Source organism: Montipora foliosa, chromosome 8 (genome assembly GCF_036669935.1).
Source record: "Montipora foliosa isolate CH-2021 chromosome 8, ASM3666993v2, whole genome shotgun sequence".
NCBI lineage: Eukaryota > Metazoa > Cnidaria > Anthozoa > Scleractinia > Acroporidae > Montipora > Montipora foliosa.
The window spans coordinates 20564343-20588461 of record NC_090876.1 but is presented as its reverse complement, the minus strand read 5'-3'; the positions used below and the strand labels follow the sequence as shown (position 1 = coordinate 20588461).

Sequence of the window (24119 nt, the reverse complement as noted above, 5' to 3'; positions counted from 1 at the left end):
CCAGCTTTCAACCCGAGTCAAATGCGTAACAGTAGGATCCTCTTGTAAGGGTTTATAATGCAATTGGTTTTGAAGCTGACCGAACATTTTATCCTCGTATTCCCCTTTCTCAATTAAGACGAAGCGAGAACCTTTATCTTGTATCCGAATTACCACATCAGAATTTCTAAGTTGTTTTAACGCAACTCGTTCTCCCTTGGTTAGGTTATCTCTAGCTAATTTAATGTTCCGAGGATTTATCAAATCACGCCTAACACTGGATAGAAAAAGTTCAAGTTCTGGATACCTTGATGGTGGTGGCTTTCATTTCTTTTCTTTCGGAACTTGAGGAAGGTGACCAGTTGACTCTTGACTATCTTCAGGGCTATTTTCAATGAAAAAGACTGCTGTCCGTAAGCGGACCTCAAAAGCTTCCAAATCGTCGTATACACGTTGCCAGTCAACGTCTTTTGGTATGGGGAAGAAAGATGGTCCTTTCTTGAGTAGATTGATTTGGTCTTGGCTTATGGACATGTTTGAGAGGTTGATAGGATCTAACTGATGTGATTCATTAGAAGTCGTTGTATTCGGTAACCTGCGCTTTCGACGAAAGAGTTTTCGTTTTCTCACTAGCCTGTGTAGCCCATCAAAACGACGGGCTTGTGTGGCCGTATTAATGGTAGAACCCTGGTGTTACTGGAAAAAGACTCCTGATCCAACGGAATTGTCTTGAACATCTTATATATATATATATATATATATATATATATATATATATATATATATATATAAATGAATGAATAATCAGGACACGATCATTTTTTTGCCTCTGGTTTTGATACAGATCTGTTTCGTACAGGACGTTTAGTTTGTCCTGCACTCATCAGTGTGTAACCAAGAGTGATTTTATTCGTTGAAGATTACCGCTTTTTAGTCATACATGGCCGTTCGTGTATATATATATATATGTATGTATAATTCTTGGCAAAATAAATAAATCTAAATCTGAGCAGAGACACCATCTCTGTGCTCGACTCAGCTTAGTTCATTCACACCCTTGATCGAAGAAGATATCAAACGCCTTATCGGGAAATCCAGTAAGATGTCTTGTAGCTTGGATCTGATGCCCAAACCCTTTGTGGTTGAGTGTATTGATGTTCTCCTACCAGTTGCTAGCAGGATGATCAACCTCTCTCTACAAACAAGTTTCCCGGATACCTGGAAACATGCAGATGTCGGCCTTTGATACTGTAGATCACACGATTGTCTCCATACGGACTTTGGTATAGCAGGACAGGTGCACTCTTGGTTTGAGTCCTATCTTTGCGACAGATCCCAGTCCATCTCTATCAAAGGCGGAACGTCAACGAATTTTCAGATGAAGGATGGTGTGTGACAAGGACCTTTCCTAGGTCCTTTACTATTTATCATCTACGCTAGCAAACTGTTCGAGATCAGCGAGCGCCACTTACCTGATGTGCATACCTATGCTGATAAACACACAGTTATAAATTTCCTTTAATTAACGCTGACTCCAGCGCTGAGCAGTCTGCTGCTGTTGAGGCCAGGAAACACTGCATCGCCAACATCAGGGAATGGATGCTCTGGGACAGGTTAAGATTAAATGATGGCAAAACGGAGTTCATCATCATTGGCGGACGACAACAATTCGCTAAAGTAACCACTGGCACCCTGTAAGTCGGTAAAAGTGTAATTACACCGGCTAGCGAAGTCAAGGACCTTGGGTGCTGGTTCAATAGACATTTAAAAAAAGACACCCACATAATTAACATATGTAAGGCCGCATTCTTCCATTTATTTAAAATTAGAAAGTTTCTCAGTATATAGAATGCACAGAAATGTTAGTGAATGCTTTCGTGACCAGTCCCTTGGACTATTGTAATAGTCTCCTATGTGGGTTACCTAACAACCAGCTGCACAAACTCCAACGCGTGCAAAATGCAGCTGCACGTCTTATCTGCAATTTAAGTCGATTCCATCATATTACCCCTACTTTGTACAGTCTCCACGGGTTACCCATTACTTATAGAATACAGTTAAAAATTTTACCTCTTGTCCTAAAAGCTCTAAATGGACTTGCCCTTTGCATATATCAGAACTCTTGTAGCCTAAGTTATCTCTAGATATAATCTCAGATCTTCTGCGAACACACTATTACTGAAATATCCTACTTTTAAGAGTCTTGTTACCTTGGGCGACCACTCATTTACTTGTGAGGCACCCAAACTGTGGAATAATGTCCCCTGCGATATCGGTAATGCCAGTAATTTAGATCATTTCAAGCGCCTGCTCAAAACCCATTTGTTGAGAGAGGCCTATAGTTACTACAGCTAGTATTTTTAGATAATTGTAATCACACCTTTTTATTGTTAATCTACTTCTTATATATTAGAGTTAGCCTATGACTAATTATTGTTATTATAAGCTGTTATTGTCATTTATCCACCCATATTAATTTTAAATAAGCTTATTGTTATTGTTATTGTTATTATTATTATTATTATTATTATTATTATTATTATTATTATTATTATTATTATTATTATTATTATGTCCCGGTGACAGATGTGTGGATTGCCAGCAGCAAATGGGCCGATTGCGAACCGGTTGAAACGGGAACTAATCTGATCGAGTTTGTCATCAAGCCGTTGGCGTACTACATTGACATTAACGAGAAAGAGCTGCGAATGATGCTAAAGATTACCAACAAGATGAAACGCCCACAGAGGATGGCAAGAAGTACACTCTGGTTAACAACATCCTTCATTCCATCATCAAACAGTTTACAATGAATATCAACGAAACGCTGGTGACAGAATAGTCAGACACTCAAGCATACAATGCTTACATCAAGATCTTATTGAACTTTACGAAACAGGCCAAGAAATCGTACTTGACCAAAGCTCTGTATCACAAAGACACTGCCGGGCATATGGATGAAGTGGAAAATGCAGCAGAAAGTAATGAAGGTCTGAATAAAAGAGCCACATTTACTAACAATGGCGCAGAAGTGGGGTTCGTCGGACTACCCTTTTATGACGTGTTTGATATTGACAAGTTGTTGCTTGACGGCTTGGAGATCAAAGTCAAAGTGGACTTGAACAACGACGCCTTTGTTCTCATGGCTCATGATCTCGCGGGTGGAAAAAAGATCGATGGTTACAAGACGCTGTTTTCTGGAAGTGGAGACATGAATTGTGGGTACTGTCCTGACGTTGACAGATTAGATTGGGAAAACGGTTACGGCTTGCTCCGTTTTGATTCGACACCGCCAGAAAGTGGACATCACGATCATCTGATACCACATCGAACGGGCAACGTGAACCTGTACCTGAAATGTGGAACTCAGACGAACTCAGTTCTCAATTTAATTGCCGAATCTTCACGTGGTCAACGATTTGTCCCAAAGCAATGCGATCTTTATGCATACGTCCCAAGAACAATGACAAGCCTGTCTTTTTGACCCTGTTTAAGCACCCCTGATGCAAGGCGGATTCCCAAGGGATAGGCTACCTGTCATCAACACGTACACGGCCGGTATCATCGCTAATACGGACCCTCATAACCAACCTGGGACGCATTGGGTGGCCATGTACTTTGAATCGCCCCGTGAAAGTGAATTATTTGACAGCTCCGGATTTACTCCCAAGACATGGATAGCATGGATACCTACATTCTACGGGAAGTTACCTATTATAACGACAAACCATTGTAAGGACTGAGCTTGGATGTTTGTGGAGACTATTATTTGTTTTATTTACTTCAACGAGTATAGAATGATGACATGAACACTATTCAATCTTAATTTAATACGATTGCGATGACGAGCGCATTCTGGATTGGTTCACCAGTGTCCCATCATTGTGAAGTCACCTTTATCTATTTGAAACAAAACCTGTTCCCCCAGGAAAGTTTTCCCGGATCATTTCTTTTAATGCTCATTGCATCATTGCTTTTTACAATCCTCGAGATACTTTGGCGTTAAGGACACTGGCACAACAGGCGTTTTCTGGGCGCGTTCCTTTTGTATGGGAGAATTTTCCAGACGCTACATCACAATCATTTGGATACACGCCTGGAAGTCGGCCAACTTTGAAATGCCGCGCGAGACCTGGAGTACAGTAAAAAATCGAACATGGCCGACCATTTTCAGCTACGGGCTTTCAAAAATAGAATAGAAAATCTATTATATCGCAAGGATACAAAATCATAAATCGTAGAATTATGAGTGGATGAGTTGAGATATTTAAATTACACATTTAAAGAGCTCTGCAAGTTGTTCAAAATGATTGCGAACGGAAAATCAAGAGGGCTTCTCTTACGAGTTGGCTTTGTTGTTTTGTATTAAAATTATTAGTCCAGAACATGCAGTAAGACGACAGCTTACCTAAAAAATGCGTCCATTTACGGAATTATCTGATGGTGGGCGAGCGGTTTTTTGCTCGCGCCGGTGATGCGATATTTTCAAATTTTGTCGCAGAAAAAAAATCGCGAGAAATTGAATGAGTTGAACTTCTGGCGATTTTTTTAGCTGTCGTGTCGCCAGTTCAAGGGTGGCTACACTTGCAATTTTCATCGCTAGCTGGCGCCGGCGCGAGCAAAAAATCGCTCGTGTAGCCGTGACTTTAGGGTAAGGGTTACACTGCGTTGCGTCATGCCGCGACATTCCCTTAATTATGCAAGCCCTGGGCCATTGTTTTCGTGGTTTTAATATATGCACATGGGATCGAGGTTTTTGGGTCTAAAGTAGCGCGTACAACTACTTATGCTGTTTTCTAAAAATATTAGCCAAACTTTGGCGATTCCTCGCCACATTTTCCATTTTCACCAACTTGGCATTTCTGGAAAATTAGAGGAATTTGGTGAATTGTCACCATTTTAATTTGCCATTTCCGCCATTAGGCAAACTTAAGCGAATGTGGCGATTTGTTGCCATTTTCGCCATTGCGTGCATTTCTGGACATAAGTGCCAAAACCAAGGTAGGATCCTTACAATTCATTTGAATGACAGAAATGTTATAGTCAAATTAAAGTGCTCCTGTAATTAAAAAAAAATCACTTCCTTTTTTCCTTTTTTTTTTTCAGACTTTGAGCATGCCTGACCTTTGAGTTGACTGACTGGCAAAATCTTGAGCTTTCATCTTTATCCAAAGGCCGTTTACTCTGAGTGTAAGTTTAGATTTCACGGGCCGCCATTACGCACGTTCAAAACTGACCGATTGGAGCTCAAAGGGTTGGATCCAGGAAAAAAGTGAAAATTTCAGCGTGTGAATGCAGCTTATTAAATATGTAAAAAGCGAGTTAAAAATTCTGAAAGCCCAAATTTCCCGTGCTTCATATTAATTCTGTGGCGTACAGACGCATTGCATTCTTAAACTAGTGAGTCTTAATTTGACGCCATTTTCTTCTCGATCCAGCTCTCTTAAGATCTTAAAGTTAGTAATGGCGGACCACTAAATAGAAAAAATCCAGATAATATAAACAGGTGTCATTTTGAAATCAAGGCTTAAAAATTTTGGCCGCCTAGTGTTTAGTTAACATAGTTTTGAAATCCAAAGAATAATGAGAATTATGTTTTTGGTCACAAGGACACTTGATGTTTAAACTGCAAAAACAACTTGAGAGACGTGTAGGGAGCACTTGAGAGAAGTGTAGTGACACTGACTCACAAAAAGTGTATTTTACACTAGTACACGAATAGCAGCATGAAAATGCCTGCTACATAGTAACAACCACTTGCAAAACGTTTCTCAAGTATTTCTTCGAGTAAACTATCACACGAGACCTTGACGCTAGAGGGAGCAATTTCCATCATAAAATGGCATAACCTGGAAAATATGTCTGCACTGCATAGTTATCTGAGTTATACTTTTATTCGTCCTTTCAATCCCGCAAGAAGCACAACTTGCGGAGCAATCAGCTTTAGAAAACCTATTAGAGCGTTTTAAAGAGCTTGAGAATAATTTCATTAGTTCGAAAGTAGGAGAAACTTTGTTAAGCTCTTCCTTTAATTTAAGCCTAGCTACAATACGTATCATACTTACTGATCATCTACAGTAACCAGGTCACCCTTCGTGCCGTCGTTCAAACCTTGTTTGCAAATACGTTGTGCATTCAACCATGTTTGTCTGTTGTCGGACACAAACAAGTAGCAACTCGTGCCGTAGTTGATCCATCCTTCTTTACAGCTTTTAAGCTCTAGAAGACAGTTTAACACAAATTTATATACAAATTTATTTATTAGTTATTGCTTATTGTTTAGAATCAACAACCGCGCGGTGAACTAGAAGACAGTGTTGACATAATGAAGAGAGCGAGTTTGATATCAGAAGCGGACTTTGCCACGAAGACAACTTGTCATCACTACTGTTTAAAGTAATGGTGCTACGTACCACAAACCCTAGTATTACGAAAGATGAAGGCTGCTTTTCAAAGCACATGAAGCCCATCATCAACCAGTTCTTTTTGTACGATTTGAAAATGTATGGGGCTAGCGAAAACCAACTAGACATTTATTCAGGTGGTAAGGATTCTCTCGCAAGATATCAAGATTTCATGTGCAATGTTTTGAAAATGAGAAGAACAAGCCAAGTTTGCAAAAGTGTGATAGACTTATCAGACGACCAGCACATCGGGAAATAGATGAAGCTTAAGAGGGGACCAAATACCTGTAGGCATTCTACAGTTGGGCCAAACTCTCAACACCGAGATGAAAGGAATGCCAGGAAGTGGCAACAATATCTGGACTGCAGGCGTAGTGCCGGTATTGTTGATTGGCCAATGGAAGAACGGGTAGACATGGATAGAAGAAGTATCTTGGAAATTCATTGCTGTCTGCGCACCAATAGTGCAATAGTAACTGTGTCTGCAAATAAAGATTGTAAAAGGAGGGAGAACACTTAAATCCTTACATGGCTACCTAAGAGAGAGCACAGAGTTTCTCCAGGTTTCTTGGAAGGAGGGATTGATCGTGGAAGAGGAGAATCTTCAGGATTATCAGAGGAGTCCTGGGGAAAGAAGAGAAACTTCCAGAAATGGAAGGATGAAGTTGTACTTCATGGAGTGTTTGTGTGACAAACATCAGATGTAGCTGGAGGGTAGCCCTGGCGATGGCTTAGGGAAGACGTTATGAATAAGAAGACTTGTACAGATAGATGACTTGATCCTGGCTGCTCTTAGGAACAAGCTTAAAGATCTAACGCGCTCAAATAGAGCATACATAAGACCCCAAAAACATCATTGTGTCGAGTTTGTGGTGACTACACTGAAACAGTACAAACGTATTAGTGGATGCAAGAAACTCGCCCAGAGAGAGCCTAGACAAGGTGACCCAGCGGGTACACTGTGAGATTTGCAGAAAGTAACGTGATACGACCATGAACCCTTGCAGGTCGCAAAGTATGGAAAGGTGAGGATAACCTGAGACATGAAAATCCATACGGAAAAGGTGCCGAAGCCCAATCGACCAGATATCACTCCCTTGTTCAAAAAGACACACAGGAGTGGATACTTTCTGACATAGATTTGCTAGCGGACCAGAATATCATCAGGACTGAGAAGGAGAATCTCGAAAGCTATCAGGACTTAGTATCCGAGATAAAAAAAAAAAAAAACTCACTCCTCAAATGTTACACTTAGACCGATCGCGATTGGTGCATTTGGTACTGTCTAGCAGGCCGCGTAGACCCGAGATGGGAATTTAGATCTACCCGATATGTTGAGAACTTCACAGTTGTCGCCAGTCCTCGGAACTTCCCACCTGTTGTGGAAAGTGTATTGTCTCTCTAAGCTGCAGGGAGATGCTGAAACATGGGAATACCCAGATGGACTTCAAAAAATAGAACAATCGCACAAAGAAAAAAAAAAAAAAATGTCTTCATTGTAAAGGGACGTATTGTCCCTTTAAGGATTTGGAGGAGGATACCCTTGCACCCTGTAGAATATTTTTCCTTTTCTCAAGAGCAGTGGACCGGGCAAGGAACACGTTTGATGATGATGATGATGATGATGATGATGATGATGATGATGATATTGATGGAGGAGGAGGAGGAGGAGGGGGATAAGAAGAAGAATAAAACAAACGAAGTATCAAAAAAAATCTATAACTCGTGACTTTAATTTCACCGAGGGCTTGAATTTTTCCTGCTTTCCTTTCGTTACTGCTTACGAAACGTTCATAACCGCCATGATCGAAAATAATAACTTGCTTCTTTCTGAGGTTCTTCCTAATATATAGTCTCTTCATACAATGTGACTGTCCCACAATGACTTTATATTTGGACTTACTTGGACCAGTTGATGGGGCAATGGTGTTTGGTGCTGCAACAACGGTGTCTACAAACAAAATATATATATATATAATTATCAAAACGCATGAAAGGGCTAATTCTTCCACTGAAAAGGGAGTTCCACAGTGTTTAGCTTCTGGCCCAGAGCGTCTACTATTTCCCCTACAGGGACTTTATTAAGACGGAATTAGTAAAGTATACGCGTCTTCATTCAGCGGCGCGCATACTATTACAACATCATGCATATTCGTAAGTCCTTGTCAGCTGAAGTGACTTAAACGCTAGTGCATGCTTTGTCGTTTTGACTAATGCAATAGTATGCTCTACGGTTTACTGGTTTGCCAGCAGAATAAGTTACAGCCTGTAATCAATGCATCCGCTGCACTTTTCTATGAAGTACCTAGATTTCCCCACATTACTCCAATCTCGTGTGACATTCATCGGTTGCCGATAAGATCTCGTATTAATTCTAGGATCATATTACTTACATTTAAAGCTATCTACGAGCTTGCGCCTAAGTATATTAGCGGAGCTCCGCGCGCGGAGCACCATAGTTAAGAAAATATGGTAACCCATCGATGTGAGAAAATTTGGTTTTATAGCCATGATGTCATGAATGTCCGTACGTACGTAGTACCTCCGTTCGTACGTCCGTCCGCCACTTCATGTATGCCAATGTGACCAGTACACGTAACCATATCACCGGCTCAAGTTTAGAGCTCATCAAGGAAGCAATACTCCATTTGACACTGTAACTAGTTTACAGCATACATCTTTGATATTGGACATCAATGTTATGGTCAATTGACACCTGTCAAAACAAGGTATCCGCTGACCAGTATCACGTGACTATATAGTGGGCTCAAGTTAGACCTTATCGATTTCAGCTGTTTTTTTGAAGTTGACCGCTGACCAGGGACTGGTTGTTGATTGGATTGCAGGCTCAAGCCAGGTCAGACACTCACACACACACACCTGATCGAGGCTTAATTTTCGCGCTCTTTCTGTGGCTCGACGCGGCTGCACAGCCATGCTACGTCAGCAAAGCTCTTGACAGTCACTATTCTAGTGTTAGTAGGATACATCTGTCTCAGGATGGGAGGCTACAATCCTTTCCCCGATCCGTCGGGACGTTTCCGAATACTGGTTTGGGGAGGAGCTAACTTGGGATATAGCAACAAAAGAAGCGATGGCATTTAATAAGATGCTTTGGTTTTGTCGAAATCAAGTGTGTAACGTGCGAGTAGCTGCGTTGGTGGACAATCAGGCGGTTATCCACGCGTGGAATAACCAAGGGGGGAGGAGTTCTCCTCTTAATAATGCCTTGAAGGTCTTATTTGCGACTCCGCCTGAATTGAATGTCTTACTGCGTCTGTCTTATGTCCGATATGCCGAGAATCCAGCCGATGGGCCATCCCACCTTCTCTCCCCATTAGATTGCTGCTTGACGGATAAAATGTGGGTTTGGAGGTTGTACTAGCCATACGTTTGATTTAATGGCGTTGGACTATAACGTGATGGAGGATCGATTTGGAATTAGTCTTCCTCACTCTACGCCAAGTCTATCCCAAGGGTCTTCGAGTGTCAACCTTTTTGAGCAGTATCTGCCACAGCTCGGTAGCCGTATGCTTCACCCGTATGTTTTCCCGCCTTCGCCTTTTGTCGGCTCAGTTTTACGGTTCCTTACGCAGATGGAACAATCGCAAACAGTTGTTGTTTTAGATGCCTACTCCAGAAAATACTTGTGGCCGTTGCTAAAATACAGTGCAAGAAAGGCTTTGAAGATGGCCGTTAAGGGTGACCCCGATGTACGTCGAGGCAGGGATGGGTCTCTCACTCTGGAAACCCGGGATATCTCTGGGGTTTTTTGGTTGAATTTTAGTGTATTATATTATCTGGAAAAGTTGACTTTGTGACTGTGGACGCGCTTATTCTGGAGTTCTATTTGATTACAAGGGTAACAAAGAGCTACTTGCAGCGGCAAAGTTGTTTATCCCTTCGTTACGTTGTCCTGTTAGTAGTCACGCCAATGAGAGTGATTTTTTTCGTTTTTGCCATTGTTGCGGATATCGGAGGAAGGTCCTGACTCCACCAACGACTTGGCCGCCAAGTATTGACCTTTCTTCCATTGATAAGCGGTTGCAGCAGTTTCTGAACTTTGACCAGGCGAGCAGCTATTCCAAGCAGAAAGGATTATTGCAGAAGGAATTGGAAGCATTTTTGTCCGCTCTACCAGGGTGCGTATCTCTAGCCGCGGTGACCACCCTAGGTTTGTGTCGTTTCCTTATATTTAAGGAAAAAGATGGCAGGACTCAGGTTTACCGTAACTGTTGCAAATTTATTGGTGAAAGGAGTAAACATTCTTGTGGTTGTCCACTTCGGTTGTCATATAATACTGTCGATTCATATGTTGGGAAGTTAAGATCTTTCACTCTATTGGGAGGGATAATGAATGGGACAGGAGGTTGGGACTGGATAATCCGGCTGAGAAATCTGTAAAGGATTATCTTCGAGTGGTAACTGCGGAGCAATTACAGGCCAGAATAACACCTAAGCAGGCTACACTCTTCTCCGTGGATAAGCTCACTCAGCTATCTCTTTTTCCTGATAGGCGCCTCGGTGAGGCGAACACGCCCCTACACAAGTTTACTATTGCTCGGGATCAAGATTACTTTAAGACGGCATTCTTTAGTGGTGATCGGCTTGGTGATTTGGGCCAAGTGAAAGTACCCGAAATTCTGCGTTTTCCTAATGATGATGGGCTTTTGTTTAATCATATCTGGGGGAAAACTATGCGAGATGGCGATCAGAAACGTGTTTGAAATTAGACGGAATCTGCAAAAGACTGTTTGTCACATTAGGGGTATTGAGCAGTATCTTGATGTTGAGGGGGGGGGAGGGGGGTGCAGATCAAAGTCGATCTTACTCGTGGTTTTTTTGTTCAGCCCAACGACCCCCAAGGGTGGTATCTTGGACTCCCCCTTTTTTCTTCGGCGGCTGCAGAGGCCCGGCTTAATTGTATCTGAAGAAAATGGGGGCAGATAACGGGCAAACACTCCATGGTTTCAGATCAGGGTGTGCTATAACTCTAGCATTGTCGGGCATAGAACAGTCGGAGACCATGGACCATGTAGGTTGGAACCGCCGTCACACTGCTCTGCATTATTTGAAACTGGCAAAAGTGCTAAACACTTCTGGAGCGTCCACGAAGCTGTCGTCCAGCGAGGTGATGAGCGTTAAAGGTACATGGCAGGATATCAAGAGAAAATGAGGATATCGATGAACTGAAGTGTTTAGTGTGTGCTTTTCCATGAGCCTGTTCACGGAGACCTCAATCGGACTGATTACTGAACCTGAACGTTTATTTATTTACCAGCAGGACGTCTGCTCGACTATTTCTTTTGGAAGAAGGGGTAGTTTCTAAAGAAACTGTGGTGCTGCGTCGGTGGGGAAGTAGTATACAAAAATTTGGTTTATCAACGGAGTTGATAATGTAAATTGACCACCGTACAGAGATTGTAAAAGCTGACGTTTCGAGCGTTAGCCCTTCGTCAGAGCGAATCGAGGGATTATGGGTTACGTGTAGTTTTTATAGTAGAGTAGGAGCTACGCTATTGGTGGTAACATGGCAACGTGAAAAGTAGGAATATATTAGTTAAATGAAAAGCGTTCGTTAATACCGTGAGGATTAAGGGTGCCGATTTGAAAGATGAATTGTTGTTCCAGATTCTTGCGGCTTTCCGTCGTACCTAGATGTAGGAAAAGGCCGCATATAGCCATGTGTTTTTTGGAGTGGTTAGGCAGATTAAAATGGCGAGCGACTGGCTTAGATGCATCCTTGTCATTCTTCTCAACATCGCGAAGGTGTTCGCGGAATCGGTCACCTAGTCGTCTACCTGTCTCACCAATGTATAATTTATTGCATAACGTACAGGTTATGCAATAAATGACATTTGCGGAGGCACATGTGAAACGATCGGTGATCTTAACAGATCGCTTAGGTCCCGATATCTTGCTAGTGTTAACAATGAAAAGACAATGGGTCCATTGTTGTTTTTGCTATATATCAATGATATATAGCTATATATCAATGATCTACCAAACTGTCTAACGAATTGTATGCCATGGATGTACGCAGATGACACCCACCTAACATATGCGGGTGACAATACAGGCGACATAGAATCAAGACTTAACCATGATCTAGAAAATGTTAAAAAATGGTTGATAGCAAACAAACTTACCCTGAACATGACAAAAACCGAATTTATGCTGATTGGATCAAGGCAGAGGTTGTATGCTCTCACAAATCCTCCAATTCCCGAGATTAATGGTGCTCCTATCACTCAAGTTTCTGTTGCTAAATCCCTGGGCGTGCTTATTGATAATAATCTTAACTGGAGTAGCCATGTCGATAAACTGACAAAGAAAGTAGCTTCTGGAATTGGAGCCCTCAAACTTATAAGGCATCTCGTTCCTCAGACACCATTGCGCTCTATTTATCACGCTTTACTTCAACCGCACTTTGACTACTGCAATGTCGTCTGGGGAAACTGTGGTATCACGTTACATGACAAATTACAAAAACTGCAAAATAGAGCAGCCAGAGTTTTGACCTTCTCTAGTTTTGATGCAAATGCTAGCGAGCTATTCAAAATTTTAGGCTGGAAAAATCTAGTTAGCCAGCAACAAATTGCGCTGGCCACAATGGTCTATAAGTCTCTTCAGGGGCTAGCACCGGAATATCTATGTTCTAAATTTACAAACCGCGAATCTGTTTATAGTTTAAGAGACTCTGAAAGAAAGCTTAATGTTCCGTTTCCGCGGACAAATTATTATAGAAACAGCTTCAGCTATAGAGGTGCTACTGTCTGGAATAGCTTACCCCTCAACGCGAGACAAGCAGAGTCTCTTGGGCTTTTCAAAAATCTGATTAAAGACATATTTTAGTATAAAGCACGGCATTCATGGAAAGCAGCTTTAGAATTAATATAGTATTATAGTAATTGTATTTTATTGTAATCATTTTAAAATTTTACCTTTTGTAATTTAGATTTGAGCATTGTTTGTAATCTTAGCTCATGATTTTACCGTGCATAAATAATAAAATATCATATCACATCATATCAAGTTTTGCATCGTGAGCGCGGGCATTTGAAAGTGCCGGGTTGCTCGTTGGTTTTGAGCGCGCTTCTAACTAAAAAGTTGCCTACGTTTTTGTCGCGTTTGAATGAAATAAGTGGAGGTTGCGAAAAGATTCTACCAGTCTCGGGATCATTTTGAAGTAATTTAAAATTACTAAGAATGATGCTTTTGACTGCGTGATTATGAGGATGGAGAGTGAGGGTGAATGGAATTCTGTCATTCTTATCTTTCTGTGACGTTTGTAGTGACGACTGTCGATCAAATTGTTGGGCGCGATGATGGCCCGCTTTGACCACAGAGACAGGATAGCCACGTTTTTCGAAGAACTGGCACATCTCCTCTGATTTGCTGGAAAAATCGGAGTCATCACTACATAGACGTCGAAGTCTAAGAAATTGAGAATAAGGAATGGAGTTCTTGACATGTGATGGATGTGACGATGAATACAACAAATAACTGTGTGAATCAGTAGGTTTGTAGTGCACACTAGTACATAGCACGTTGCCTCTAATAGAAACTTTGATATCTAGGAAAGCCAATGAAGTTTCCGAAATTTCCCAGGTATATTTAAGAGCCGGATGAAAAGAGTTGACGGAGGTTATAAATTGATCGAGTTCTTCTCTGCTGGATGAAATAGCGCCGATGCAGTCGTCGATGTAGCGGCCGTAGAGTTCAGGTTTGGGGCCGTTGTACTGATTAAAAAATTGGTGTTCAACATATCCTACAAAAAGATTGGCATAGCTAGGTCCCATTCTTGTGCCCATCGCTACACCATTAATTTGTTTGTAATAGTTGCCGGCGAATGAAAAACAGTTAAGCGTTAAAACTAGTTCGGCAAGGCGGAGGAGCGTTTCCGAGCTAGGTTCTTTGACAGTGCGTTGATCGAAAAAGTGTTTAAGTGCTTGAAGACCTTCGCTGTTAGGAATGACTGTGTATAGAGATGTAATGTCCATGGTGAAAATAAGTTTGTCTTGGCCGGAGAAATTGAAATCGTGGAAAATTTGTAGTGCGTGTGTACTGTCTTTAATGTATGATGGCAAAGATTTGACGATAGGCGTCATAATCCTGTCTAAGTAGCTAGAAATGAGTTCGGTGGGGCAACTACAGGCAGAAACGATAGGTCGACCTGGGTTGTTGGGTTCGTGAATTTTAGGCAAGAAGTAAATGCACGAAGTTCTAGGGGTGTTGATGATGAGATTAGTGGCAGTGTCCGGTAATTCTTGATTAACTATAAGATTTTGAATGGTGTCTTAGACAAGTTTTTGATTGTTGGAAGTGAGATCTTTAGGGATTTTGGCATAAAACGAGGTATCCGAAAGTTGCCGCAAAGCTTCTTTTTGGTAAAGGTCGGACCGCCAAACAACTACCGCGCCGCCTTTGTCGGCCGATTTGACAACTATGTCGTTGCGTTTACTAAGATTTTTAAGCGCCGCCCACTCTTCCGAGGAAAGGTTGGAAAATTTAGTGTTGCGATTGAATTTAAGTTTGTGAATGTCGTGACGGCATTTTTTGGTGAAAAAATCTAAAGAGGCAAATTGTCCCTCTGGGGGAGTCCATTTGGAATTGCGAACTAGAAGTGTTTCAAAAATATCTTTATTAGAAGTGTCCGAATCATCCTCTTTGTCGTGAAAAAAGGCTTTTAACTGAACGCGGCGAGGGAATTTTTCAACATCTTGCTTAATAGAAAATTCGTTGGTGCGTTTGGTAATAGGGACAAAATTTAGGCCCTTACTGAGAACAGATTTCTCTGAGTCAGTAAGCGGGAGATTTTCTGGAATTGTAATAACGGTATTATGGCTATGCAATGTAGTGTCGTCGGTAATTTGCGGACCTATTAAATTGTTGAAGTTTTAGAGTCTTGGTTTGGTGTAAATGGTCAAACAGTCCAGAATTAAGTTGTCGGATTTTAGCGCGAATCGATTGTACTAAAATTGCTGGACAGATTTTGGAAAGTTCGGAGCGGCAATGAAGAATTTGTTTGTCAAGTGCGATTCGTTTTTGGCACATAGCTCTAATTGTGTGATCCTCATAATATTACGTGAAAAAGAATTTTGCGCACATCGAATTTGGTGAAGATACTGATTTGAGTGAGAGAATGTAGACGGATGAAAGTTCGAGCGAAAACCTTTAGGAATGACTTTAGAATTGAGGCAACGGCCGATGAAGTTGATGTGACTACAAAACCTAGTTTTGGCGAAAATGAGAGTGGCTAAACGGAAAGCTAAGTTACTGCTAACTGTAAGATTGTGTTGATTGAGGACATAGGTATGGTGGAAAGGTTAACCGTACATTAGATGTACGCTGTGGTTAGAAGCATGTATCTTGTGGAGGTATATATATTAGTGTAGTTGCGCTCGGTGTTGAATGAAGGGTGGCGGACGGGTGTTTTTTTTCAGATTAGTGCGTCGTTTACTTGAGCAGGAGACTCGAGCGATAAGGCCATGTGTTTTTCAGTAGAGGCGTATAATGGAAAAAGTTCTGAGGAGTAAGATCTTTCGAAGAAGTTCCATATGATTAGTTAGTTTCACGCTTTTCAAGGTGTTTATCTTATTTTTTTTGCATTACCTTTGATGAGAAGTTTCAGATGTTTGTGAGCAGCTTGATGAGAAATGTGTTCCATTTGCGGTTGAACTGGTTGTTGGGAGTGTCGTGGAAGTTTCCTTTTGGGTAGAGTGACGGTGGCCATTTAGTTTTTTTTTTCCGTTGATAAAAATTGAGAAGGTGGTGGTTATCGCGCGTGAGCTTCAGCTGGATTCTTTTGGTTGTGTTTTAAACAGATTTGAGCAACGGGACTGTGTAGGTGGTGGATCCAAAAGCTGAGAATGTCTTGAGTTTGTGAGTGGTTGAGGTGGGACCAGGGTTCCGTGATTGGCTACGCTACTATAGGACTATTATTAATAGTCCTCGATTAGAGAAAAGCGCTTGACGCTTTCTTTCGTTTTATTCCCAATAACTTTTTTTTTGAAACTTGCATGTGCTAACTTTATTTTTGCCTTTTCTGTCCGACTAGTTGGGTGATACTAAAACAATTAGACCCTTCGCCCTCAAGGGCCACGGGTCAATAGCCCTTTCGGCTTCGCCTCATGGGCTATTTATCTGTTGTTAACATGACCGCACGGTCCACTTTCATACCAACTGACCAATAAAGTGTCGTCTTTAAAATAACCACTCAATGTGAAACGGAACTCATAATATATTCTTATTATATAACTAGCTTTTTTGGGGGAGAGAAACGACCGCCGGAAATACGCCTGCGTTCGCAGTCTACGTGAGCGAGCAAGATGAACCGAATCCCGCGCTGTGATTGGCTACCCGAGCGGGCAAGATGGAGCTATACTGCCCGCTCGGAATTTCTCACTTGCTCCTGCAAGATATAATCCTTTTTTGATCTTTATACCATACAATAAAGCCTTTATTGACCAAGCTTGTTCTGTCAAGATGGCTGGATATTGGCCATGTTCTTTTCTTGCGTTTGAAAAACTGGGGCCAGGAGGTCCAGGGTTCAATTCCGGTCGGACCAACACTCAGAGTCTGTAAATAAACTGAGAAGACAGTGCTGCGTTTGTGATAACATCTGGCAATGGTTAGACTTTCTAGCCTTCTCGGACCAGGACGAAATTAGTAGACCCCGTCTCACTACACTTTTTGGTTAATTCTGGGAGACGTTAAAGAGCCCAGACGCTGTTCGTGAAGAGTAGGGAATGGGGTTCTCAGTGCTGTGGTCAGGCCTCATTTCATTCATTCATAGATTTGTGTGAGATCGCTGATGGACTGATAGCGGCTGCCACCTGCGCCTGTTGTATGCTAATGTCCGATCTCACCCATAGATGGTTTGTTTGTAAAGCGCATTTAAATATGCAAATAGGAAATGTGCTAGATAAATTCATTACCATCGATAGTTGCTCGACAATAGGCGAAAGGACAACTGAAAATCAAAGTCCTGGACAGGTGTTTCACACCTAGAACCTCAGCAAAACTAGTGGGACGGTCCACCCATTGAGCTAGTAACTAAGAACTAGGGACCTCAAAAGTTCGCAACGTACCATGGCCTCTGATTTTCAGTTGTCATTTCGTCCGTTGCTAAGTAACTAGTCTGTCATTCTTCCCACGGGCGCATTACACCTTTGAAGATCTATAACTGCAATTGAGTTTTCATTTCCTAGCATCGGAATTAGGTATAAAGGTGGACGTTTTTTTCAAGCCCACGCGCTTAGTACTCTTAACAGTACTGGTGTTCTTTTTTTTTTTCGGTAAATACTAGTGAGCAGCACACAGCAACAGATCTTGCTGCTGTCGAAGCCGTGGTCGAAACGGTCGAAGCAGTGGCCACTTTGCTGTTGATAAAGTACCTCTTTCGAAAGCTGTTTTCTTGCAATATTCTTGTGTGGTTATTTGCCTGATTGAATGCAATTTTACTGCCTGAGGTCGCTCGCAGGACTGCTATTGCGTTGACGGTGGGTTGGGATAAAATTTAAATCTTTGTCAACTGATTCTGATGTTGAATTGTGACCGTGGGAACATTTTATCCTGGAGTATTTGACTCAAATTGGTGGCTTCTGCCTTAGCGTTTTTATTATACTGTTGACAACCGAGAAATTGAAAAATGGCTCAAAATCGCGTCGGATCTGGAAAATATCCACACAAGAAGGAAGCTACCCACAATGGCAATAAGGTTAGGGTTTTTAACTGAGAAATTTTTTCATATAATTATCTTCTTAAGCCTTTTATCGGGATTCCCATTCAAATCCTTATATTTTTTGTAGGCACTGAGTTTTGGGACGCCTGTTATAGTTCTAGCTCGATGTAAACTGTTTCTATCTTTTAAAACCTGTAATTGACAAGCTTTATAACCCTAGATAGAATTTAAGAAAAGTGGGGCGAAATAAATTGAAACCTCGTGTTTGTTTTGAAAGAAAGTAAGATCAAAGCTTTATACAGGGGCGGATCCATACCGGTTTCTACCGTTTTACGGAAATCGGTCCGGGAAACGGGAAAGGGGACTTTAGAGAGTTTAAGATCCAAAAATTTCCCAGTTAAGCATGCCCCTGGACCCCCTAGATCCACCCCGGTTATATTCTGTTTTTGGCCAAAATGTGTTGCTATTTTTGGGATTCCTCACCTTTGCACACAACGCCGATAACCTTTTGTTCTTGAGTTTTATGTGTTTTGCCGATAAACATGATAATAACCCCAACAACAACAACAAAATATGCAGAGCACTCATCTGGGAGCGTTTGTTGTTTCAGCAGAATCCGATGACACACCTGCGAAAGAAATAAAGGCAAAAATACGTTTAAAAAAATCGCATAAGGATAGAGACACAACTCATTGCTTTTACGTCGTTGTTGACATTAGACTATTTATTTCTAGAAAAGCACACAAATTTCTAACCTGAATCTTGCGTACTCTGCACTATGCCAAATTACATGGAAAGGTTACAATTATACAAACGTTGGCCGTGTAGCACTTATATTTTAAACAGAGTTAACTGAATAGAGTGTAAGGTGAAGTGCTAGATTTCTATCCCATATGATCCAGGTCAGCGTTACCCCTACTGATGGAAATTGGGCCCACACAAGGACAGAGAAAAAAACTCTGACCAGGGTGGAATTGAACCCACGACCTTCGAGTTAGATCTCCGCCGCTCTAAACCGACTGAGCTACAAGGTCAACGGGAGCAGCCGTGACTGAAGATGTTAAAGTCACGGCAATGAACATGTACATGTAAAAGGAAAGGTTACGTTTTATACAACCGAAGGTTGGTGGGTTCAAGCCCACCCAGGACGTAGTTTGAATGGACATAGGCCCCGCTGTAGGCAAACAAGTCAAGCTTGGCCATGACTACCGGACCAATCGGAAGATCACTTCGTCCCTTCGTCAAAGCGAGTCTATGTGTGAGGTCTTTGTCTTGAAAGCGATTTTTATTGATCTGTAGAGTGGATTAGGGGCGTTTTTTTCGGGACAACACTAACAGCTTTACAAAAATGGAGGAATCCACGTTTCCCTGAAAATCAACAGGTGGCAGCTCATCCCCGCCATGGGGGCTCCATTTCTCTCACTTGCCATCAATGTCCCAGTGATTTTATACTCTCCAGGTGAACAGGACTTCCCATCGTTGAACGAATAGAGACCTTGTTTAGAAGTTTACAGCGGATAAACTGCTCTTCATTCCAAGAAAAGACTCGCAGACAAGACTGATAAACTTGGTAACAATACAACAGCCTGTCTGTGGAGATTTCGGTTTCGATCCCGGTACCTCCCGCATACGAAGTGGGCGCTATATATTCCTCGTTTCCCGAAACCATGCTGGGTAAGTGATAATTATGCGATTTGCACTTAAATGTTAGCCACCGCGATGCCTTGAGCTTCTCGTTTCCATCCTCTGTTTTTGCCTCGACACCTCGTCTTCTGTGATCAGATATATTATTGAAGAGAGCATCAAGTTGGAAGAAAGCTAAGGAGTAGGCACGAGAGTGACCACCATCGACCAGCTATGGAAATGTCACAAGACCACTTGTGAACGTTTGATCTTATGAGTACGAGAGTTTCATGTCATCCAGCTCTACGGCTTAGAAGACAACTCGACCAGAAAGTGACCATCCTATCCTTGCTTCAAGTTTCTTAATTGGATCATGAACAACAACGGGAGGTTAGGTGTGACACAAACAGCGGTGATAAACATTGTATTCCAACGCATTTTTATAAAACTTGACGTTTCGTATGCTAGTCAACACACATACACATACACATACGAAACGTCAAGTTTTATAAAAATGCGTCGGCAATACAATGTTTATCAGCGCTGTTTGTGTTATTTTCTTAATCAAGCTACGATGGCCTAAGAACAAGAGTTTATACGATAGGTGTGACACGTTTGTGGCTTTAATGTACTAATCATGCGCAAGGGTGAGACGAATTGGCCAAGCTTTCCAATTGATGAATAAATTTGATACGTTTACCTCCAATGGCAAAAGAAGAGTTGTCCCGTATGTTGGGCGTGATATATGACCGGAAGTTGTTGATCTATGAACATTGTTGGGTATATAAGGGCCTGTCCGGGAGTCGAACCCGGGACCTCTCGCACCCAAAGCGAGAATCATGCCACTAGACCAACAGGCCGTTGCAGAGAAAGCTGCCGTCACGCCCTCTGTGTTGCAAATTACTAGAGCGGGAGTTGCAAAATGCACTTTCCTTCTGTCCGTCTGGGTCTGACCATCGGTACCCGTTAAACGCGAATTGCCTCAACACAGCTACTTCAGTCACGTGGTCATTAACAAATGAGACACTTCAGACATAGCACACCACATTACGACCAGTGGAAGGGTTTCTTTCTTCGATTTTGAAAACAGCATGATCAATGGACTTTGGAGAATGCGGGACTGCAGAGGTAGTTCGGCTGGAATAAACAAGGTGTATCAGACTTCAAATAAGAAACCTCGAGTTATGGTCGTTTGGCTTCAGGTATAGGTTCCTTAAAAATGCATTTTGTTTTCGGCAGGACTTGAACCTGCGACCTTCCGCGTTGTGAGGCGGACGTGATAACCACTCGATACGAAAACAAGCTCGACTTTGTGAAAGGTAAAAGAATTTGCGCATTGTTAAGGAGTATGAAATTAAAAAGGATCACTGTGCTCTCAATTAATCCAAACTTCACAATGTGCACTCTTCTGATGTAAGGCTTTTCTTTTAAGAATGAGGAAATTCAGGCCTTGCGAAGAGCGTATTTAAAATCAGGCTTGCTTTTAAAAATTCTTTGTCTTTGGTGTGCGTGAAACTCGAGATACTGCGGAATAGAGCAGTCAAAAAATGGAACATTAAGATACTGGAGTGTAACTAAGTTGCACAGAATAAATGCTCTCAACGGTTACCATTAGTGGATCAAAGTCAAAGGAACGTTAAAAATTTCTTCAAAGACATTGTGGGCTGATTGTTTTGTCGACAACTGTTGGAAATAACGAAGCAAGTGAGGCATGAGTAGAAGGAAATCAAAGAATCGTTAACAACAGGTTCTGGACTGGTTGTTCTTTTTGTCAACACTGCTACTTTCATGTCTTAAAAATGACAAATTGAAAATGGCCGCAAGAATTTAGAAAGCTCATCGCAGAGTCGTGGTCAAGATTGAGTGGACGTTTTGTCCAATCTTGTCGTCGACCAAACGGTCAGACCTGTCTCTGGTGGCGCAATCGTTAGCGCGTTCGGCTGTTAACCGAAAGGTTGGTGGTTCAGCCCACCCAGGGACGCTTAGTTTTTTGATTGGCATAGGCCAGTTGTAGGCAAAACGAGTCAAGGTTGGCCATGACTAATAGGCCAATCGGAAGATCCTTCGTCACCTTCGTCAAAGCGCGTTCTATGGTGAGGTCTTTGCCTTGAAAGCGATTTTTATTGATCTGTAGAGTGGATTAGGGGCGTTTCCGGGCAACACTAACAGCTTACAACAAATGTAGGAATCCACGTTTCCTGAAAAATCAACAGGTGGAGCTCATCCCGCCATGGGGCTCCATTTCTCTCACTTGCCATGAATGTCCCAGTGATTTTACACTCTCCAGGTGAACAGGAGTTCCCATCGTTGAACGAATAGAGACCTTGTTTGAAGTTTACAGCGGATATAAAGTGCTCTTCATTCCAAGAAAAGACTCGCAGACAAGACGTGATTAAACTTGGTTAACAATACAACAGCCTGTCTGGAGATTTCGGTTTGATCCCGGTACCTCTCCGCATACGAAGTGGGCGCTATATATTCCTCGTTTCCCGAAACCATGCTGGGTAAGTGATAATTATTGCGATTTGCACTTAATGTTAGCCACCGCGATAAGCCTTGAGCTTCTCATTTCCATCCTCTTGTTTTTTTTTGCCTCGACACCTCGTCTTCTGTGATCAGATATATTATTGAAGAGAGCATCAAGTTGGAAGACAAGCTAAGAGTAGGCACAAGAGTGACACCATCGACCAGCTATGGAAATGTCACATACCACTTGTGAACGCTTGATCTTATGAGTACGAGAGTTTCATGTCATCCAGCTCTACGGTTTAGAAGACAACTCGACCAGAAAGTGACCATCCTATGCTTGCTTATCAGTTTCTTAATTGGATCCTGAACAACAACGGAAGTTAGGTGTGACACAAACAGCGGTGATAAACATTGTATTCCAACGCATTTTTATAAACTTGACGTTTCGTATGCTAGTCAACACACATACACATACCATACGAAACGTCAAGTTTATGAAAATGCGTTGGAATACAATGTTTATCAGCGCTGTTTGTGTTTATTTTCTTAATCAAGCTACGATGGCCTAGAACAAGAGTTTATACGATAGGTGTGACACGTTTTGTGGCTTTAATGTACTAATCATTGCGCAAGGGTGAGACGAATTGGCCAAGCTTTCCAATTGATGAATAAATTTTGATACGTTTACCTCCATGGCAAAAGAAGAGTGTCCCGTATGTTGGGCGTGCTAATGACCGAAATTTTTGATCTATAACATTGTTGGGTATATAAGGGTGCCGTCCGGGAGTCGAACCGGGACCTCTCGCACACCAAAGCGAGAATCATGCCACTAGACCAACAGGCCGTTGCAGAGAAAGCTGCCGTCACGCCCTCTGTGTTGCAAATTACTAGAGCGGGAGTTGCAAAATGCACTTTCCTTCTGTCCGTCTGGGTCTGACCATCGGGTACCGTTAAACGCGAATTGCCTCAACACAGCTACTTCAGTCAGTGGTCATTAACAAATGAGACAATTCAGACATAGCACACCACATTACGAACCAGTGGAAGGGTTCTCTTTCTTCGATTTGAAAACAGATGATCAATGGACTTTGGAGATGCGGGAACTGCAGGGTAGTTGGGCTGGAATAAACAGGTGTAGGACCCCTTCAAATAAGAACCTCGAGTTATGGTCGTTTGGCTTCAGGTATTAGTGTCTCCTTAAAATGGTCATTTTGTTTTCGGCAGACTTGAACATGCGACATCCCGCGTGTGAGGCGGACGTGATAACCACTACACTACGAAAACAAGCTCGACTTATGAAAGGTAAAGATTTGCGCGATTTGTTTAAGTGAGTATGAAATTAAAAAGGATCATGTGCTCTCCAATTTCCAAACTTCACAAGTGCACTCTTCTGATGCTGGCGGGTTTTTCTTTAAGATGAGGAAATTCAGGGCTTGCTAAGAGCGTATTTAAAATCAGGCTGCTTTTAACAAATTCTTTTGTCTTTGGTGTGCGTGAAACTCGAAAGATACTGCGGAATAGAGCAGTCACAAACAAAAACATTAAGATACTGAGTGTAACTAAGTTGCCACAATAAATGCTCTCAACGGTTACCATTATGGATCAAAGTCTCAAAGGAACGTTAAAAATTTCTTCAAAGACATTGTGGGCTGATTGTTTTGTCACAACTGTTGGAAATAATGCGAAGCTAAGTGAGCATGAGTTAGAAGGAAATCAAAAGAATCGTTAACAACAGGTTCTGGACTGGGTTGTTCTTTTTGTCAACACTGCTACTTTTCATGTCTTAAAATGACAAATTGAAAAATTCCGTCAAGAATTTAGAAAGCTCATCGCAGAGTCGTGGTCAAGATTGAGTGGACGTTTTGTCCATCTTGTCGTCGACCAAACGGTCAGACCTGGTCTCTGTGCGCAATCGGTTAGTAGCGCGTTCGGCTGTTAACCGAAAGGTTGGTGGTTTC

At 41.9% G+C, this 24119-nt stretch overlaps 1 protein-coding gene and 1 non-coding gene across 2 annotated transcripts in view; both read right to left on the bottom strand.

Annotated features, from left to right (window-relative positions):
- Window positions 1-24119, bottom strand: part of LOC137967385 (lymphocyte antigen 75-like) — a 242690-nt gene that overhangs the window by 70883 nt on the left and 147688 nt on the right. The window contains exons 28-29 of the mRNA XM_068813925.1: window positions 8287-8334; window positions 6045-6198 (exon numbers count right to left, since the gene is read on the bottom strand). Coding sequence (XP_068670026.1) covers window positions 6045-6198; window positions 8287-8334 — 202 coding nt within the window. The remainder of the gene's footprint in view (window positions 1-6044; window positions 6199-8286; window positions 8335-24119) is intronic.
- Trnap-ugg (transfer RNA proline (anticodon UGG)) lies at window positions 20481-20552 on the bottom strand. Its single transcript has one exon. It is a non-coding gene; the product is annotated as a tRNA-Pro (tRNA).